The sequence below is a fragment of the Drosophila pseudoobscura genome, unplaced genomic scaffold (assembly GCF_009870125.1).
Source record: "Drosophila pseudoobscura strain MV-25-SWS-2005 unplaced genomic scaffold, UCI_Dpse_MV25 Unplacedtig00000018, whole genome shotgun sequence".
NCBI lineage: Eukaryota > Metazoa > Arthropoda > Insecta > Diptera > Drosophilidae > Drosophila > Drosophila pseudoobscura.
In genome coordinates this window covers 366-5,956 of record NW_022881698.1, presented here as the reverse complement: position 1 = coordinate 5,956, position 5,591 = coordinate 366, and the positions used below count along the sequence as shown (strand labels likewise).

Sequence of the window (5,591 nt, the reverse complement as noted above, 5' to 3'; positions counted from 1 at the left end):
CTGGCGAAACGGCTGGTTTGGTTTTCTGCTGGGTTTTTTTTTCTTGGCACTGGCACTGGGGACAACACTGTTTCAATAGTTTTTCCAATTCATCAATTTTCTTTTGACTTGGTCCGATTTTTTAAAACTAAATCACATATTATTATATTTTTTTTTTTTCGGCCATTCTTTGTCTTTCAAAATTTTAACACTTTTTTTGAAAAAATTTCTCTCTTTTTTTTTCTCAATCCTTAGATTGATCCATCGCGTAGGACATATCGAGTCCTGTCACGGTCGCCATGTAAAATGAAATTGTTAGGTTGTTTTAGTATTATAACCCTACATTTGTATTTACCTTGCTGCTAGCTTATAATTATTAGTGTTAATCTACAATTGTATTTACTATTAACGTTGTACGAAATATCGTAAGTATCCGAATAAGTATCGATATGAATAATCATCCGATAGTTCTAGTTCTGCGAACTAGAACTATGCGAGAACTAGATCGGAATAGAACCAGAGATCGGAGCTGGATTCAATGAGCACTTTTGCGGTATCAACAGGACAGAGTGGTTGGTAAAGAATTAAGTAAAATAAAATCATAAAAAGTACGAAACATCCGTGTACTTTCTGCGCCAATAACTTCAGAAGTGGGATAGTAGCCCTTTAAAGAATCTGCCTACATAAGTATTTGTCTACTGGCATCCCCGACAACGAGTATTTTCCACATTTTATAAATGGCTGAGGAAACCATGGCAAACATTGACAAAGAAAAAATTGTAGAGTGGTTGCTGGAGAAAGAGATCATTTTTCCAGCCAGCGCAACACTAAGGCAACTTCGCAAGCTTGCCATAAGTGGTGGAATGGATGAAGTTTCTGAAAGTCTGGTGAATAAATCGGATATTGAATCGGAGGAGAAAGTGTCTGAAAATGAGCAGATCGACGATATGAAAGAAGAAGAATTACTTGACGCCGCAATAAGGGTTGCTGAGAAAAAGAAGAAACTGGCTGCCTTAATGGTAATGGACAACCATGTGACCGATGACATCCGAATGGTCAAGCAACTGATTGCCCCTTTTTCTGCCAGTGAAAATGATGAAGCCTCTGAATGGGTCTTGAATTTTGAACGGATTTGCGGAGGCGTGAACGAAAGCAGCAATTTTAAGCTTCGTTGTGTGCGCATGTTGATGAAGGCGGGAACAGAGGCGGACTTGTTCATGCGTGTCGACAAATCAAAGACTTACGACGAGTTTAAAGGAAACTTCCTAAAAACTTTTGGCCGCAGCAATTCAACTGCCGACGTGGTACTCCTGTTGAAGGAAACCTTTTTCAACCCGGAGAAAAACTCCGTAATGGGATATATTCTTCGCATGGAAGAAATTGCTATGCGTGCCGACATCGAAGAGAAATTGACAGTGCAGTTCATCATTGATGGTTTTCGTGATCGATCTTCCAGTATCGCCTTATTGTATTCAGCGTCGACCATCGGAAAACTTAAGGAGCTAGCTCGACAATACGAGGCTTTGAGGAAGAGTACCCAGACGAATTTTAGGCGCACTGGGATGACTGCTTCCGGAAATGACCGGAGCCAGGCGCGCTGCTATAATTGTTCAGCACATGGCCATTATGCTTCATCGTGTCCCGCACCTAAGCGGGAGAAGGGATCGTGTTTCCAGTGTGGATCCATGCAGCACCAGGTGAAGGATTGCCAACAGAAGCCTATGTCAGCCCAGCGATCCGTGGGTACAGCCAGCAACCCGCCGATGGACGACAGAGAGGAGAACAATATTTTTGTTCCTATTGTTAATCAGGTAGGGGTATATTTTTACACTGATATAAAACGCAGGTATCAAATTAAATTTCTTTCTGGCATGTTGGACACCGGTAGCGCTATTAATTTGATGCAGCGCTCGGCGATACCTTATGAAAATTTTGATGGTGTACTAAGACCGACAGAGTATTTTGGAGTTAACGGTTCGAGAATAAGCATTTTTGGAAAAATAATTGTCAATTTAGTTTTTCATAACATTGAAAAAGAACTAATATTTTTCGTTGTACCAAACAACTATATTTCGTATAATGTCCTTCTGGGGCGCAGTTTCCTTGAAAATTATGGAATAAAATTAATTTTTGAAAATGAAATTGAAAATAGAGTATTAGTGAACAGTGACTTAGATGAAAATAGAGTATTAGTGAACAATGACTTAGATGAAAATAGAGTATTAGTGAACAGTGGCTTAGATGAAAATAGAGTATTAGTGAACAGTGACTTAGATGAAAATAGAGTATTAGTGAACAGTGACTTAGATGAAAATAGAGTATTAGTGAACAGTGACTTAGATGAAAATAGAGTATTAGTGAACAGTGACTTAGATGAAAATAGAGTATTAGTGAACAGTGACTTAGATGAAAATAGAATATTAGTGAACAGTGACTTAGATGAAAATAGAGTATTAGTGAACAGTGACTTAGATGAAAATAGAGTATTAGTGAACATTGAGAGCGACCAAATTGAAAATGTAGTATTGACAAATAGAGACAGTGAGATGATGTTATCAGATATCAATAATAATGGATTATTGAAGGATGAAAATTATGAGAATAAGATTAGTGTCCAATTGAATTGTAATAACATTGACCTTTTATTGAAAGATAACGAGCAAAAGCATATGGCAAGTGAATCATTAGAAAGAACCAACTTAGATATACCGTATATATATAGTATTGAAATAACAAAAGAAGAGGACAGCTATAATATCGACCCAAAGCGAACTGATAAAGAACGTAGTAAATTCATGGAATTGATAAAACTTAACTATTCAGACTTAACTAACATTCCAGCAATTCAACATAACTATGAAATGAACCTCAAACTTAAATCAGAAGAACCTGTACGCACTGTTCCGAGAAGACTTTCATATCAGGAGAAGAAAGAAGTAGATACCCAAATAGATGAACTATTGAAAAAAGGCTTCATAAGAGAAAGTAAATCGCCTTACAGCTCTGCAATAGTATTAGTTAAGAAAAAATCAGGGGAAAAAAGAATGTGTGTAGATTACAAACAGCTTAATAAGATTTGCATTCGTGATGGATATCCATTGCCACTAATAGACGACTGCTTAGAGAGATTAGAAGGGAACACAATTTTTACACTTTTAGATTTGAAACACAGTTATCACCAAGTAAAAGTAGCAGAAAGTTCAGTGCAGTATACAGCATTTGTCATACCTAGCGGACAATATGAATACACAAGAATGCCTTTTGGGCTTATGAATGCACCAGCAGTATTTATGAGATTTATTAATTTCATTTTACAACCATTAATTCGCGAAGGTAATGTAGTAGTTTACATGGACGATATCGCTATAGGTTCCAAGTCGTTGAACGAACATCTTATAACAGTAGGTAGAGTTTTAAGAATTCTCGCAGAATATCGACTAGAAATTAAGGTTAGTAAATGTCAATTTGGTTATGAAAGTATTGAGTTCTTGGGATATACCCTTTCTGGTAAGGGAATAAGCCCAAACTGTGAACACACAGCAACCATTAAGCATCTGCCATTGCCAAAAGATCGCCATGAAATGCAAAAGGTTTTGGGATTATTCTCTTATTTTAGGCGTTTCATTCCTGCTTACTCAAGAATAGCAAAACCATTACAAGAACTTACAAAACCTGGAACTAAGTTTGAGCTTCAAGACAAATGCATACAAATTTTTGAATATCTTCGAGAAAAACTGATTTCGTCACCAGTATTAGCTCTGTATAATCCAAATCGAGAAACAGAATTGCATTGTGATGCAAGTAGTGAAGGTTTTGGTGGAATTTTGTTGCAGAAACAAGATGACAATAAGTTTCACCCAACAGCATATTTTTCACAGAGAGCGACAAAACTAGAGGCAAGATACGAAAGTTTCAAGCTGGAAACGTTAGCTGTGATCTATTCATTGAGGAAATTTCGAATTTATTTAGAAGGGATTCCGTTTAGAATTATAACAGATTGTAACTCAGTAGTTTTATGTTTAGGAAAGGGACGTCTTCATTCAAATATCGCCAGATGGGCCATAGAGCTAGCAAATTATAATTACACTTTAAAACATCGTAGTGGAAAATATATGTCCCATGTGGACACCTTAAGTAGATATCCTTCAGCGCTTAATCAAGATTTTGAATATGAACCAATAGTGACAATTCATGAAAGTGATAACAAAGACCGAATAGTTTCCGTGATTGAGTGTGACGACATTAATCTTCAGCTTCAGATAACACAAAACAGGGACAACCATATAGGAAAATTAAAAGAACAATTGGAGCATGGACCTGTTAAGAAATTTTCATTGAGCGATGGAATTGTTTATAAAATAGGTGAGAACGACGTTGAGCTGTTTTATGTCCCAGCTGAAATGGAAACGCAAATAATCAGAAGAGTTCACGAAAACTTATGTCACTTAGGAACTGAGAAATGTATGAAAGAAATCTTAAGACATTATTGGTTCCCGAATATGAGATCTAAAATCGATTTGTTTATAGGAAATTGTTTAAATTGTATCATGTTTTCAGTCCCCACACATGCGAACAATCGAACACTTCACAATATTCCTAAGCGACCAATCCCATTCGACACCTTACACGTAGACCATTTTGGACCACTTCCCGCTGTTATATCAAAGAAGAAGCATGTATTAGTTATCATTGACGCCTTTACGAAATTTGTAAAATTGTTTTCTGTAAATACGACAAGCACTAAAGAAGTCAACACATGTTTTTCAAAGTATTTTCAATTTTATAGTCGTCCACGTAGAATTATTAGCGATAGAGGAACGTGTTTTACATCATTAGAATTTAGTAAATTTTTGTTAGAAAATAATATAGAGCACGTGAAAGTGGCAACTGCTTCACCCCAAGCGAATGGTCAGGTAGAACGGGTTAACAGAACTATGAAAGCTATGCTCGCCAAAATAACTGAGCCAATAAATCACGAAGATTGGAGCAAACTTTTAATAAAGGCTGAATATGCAATTAATAACTCAGTCCATTCGACCACGAAAGAATTGCCTTCAGTGTTGTTATTCGGAGTCCAACAGAGGGGTTGTAATATTGACGCGTTAACAGAATACTTAGATGATAAACAAGACCGAACTCAAAGCGATTTAGAATCAGTACGTAAGAAATCTTTGGATAAAATCGAGCATTGTCAGCAGAAGAGTGAAGAGTATTTTGAAAGGAATCACAAAAATCATATTGAGTTCTTGGAAGGCGATTTCGTTGTAATGAGAAACATTGACACCACAATAGGTACAAATAAAAAATTTGTTCCGAAGTACAGGGGTCCGTACATCATCAAGAAGGTATTGCCGAACGACAGATATGTGTTAAATGACATTGAAAACTGCCAAATAAGCCAAATCCCGTATGAGGGCATTATAGAGGCATGCCGATTAAGGAAATGGGCAGATTGGCGTAATCAGTGTGAAAGTGACCCCTACTTAAATAGTTAACAAAATATATATATACACATATAATTAAAATTACTCTTAATTACATATTTACGATCGAGGGCGATCTAATTGTCAGGATGGCCGAGCTGTTAGGTTGTTTTAGTATTATAACCCTAC

The 5,591-nt window shown here is 36.6% G+C and overlaps 1 protein-coding gene across 1 annotated transcript; it reads left to right on the top strand.

The window, feature by feature from the left end:
• Positions 1-387: 387 nt before the first annotated feature.
• Positions 388-2,121, top strand: LOC117185414 (uncharacterized). The gene is made up of 2 exons (XM_033385670.1): positions 388-1,790; positions 1,868-2,121. Exons 1-2 carry the CDS (start codon positions 717-719, stop codon positions 1,874-1,876), a joined length of 1,083 nt encoding a protein of 360 aa, XP_033241561.1. The 5' UTR covers positions 388-716; the 3' UTR covers positions 1,877-2,121.
• The last annotated feature ends 3,470 nt before the right edge of the window (positions 2,122-5,591 follow it).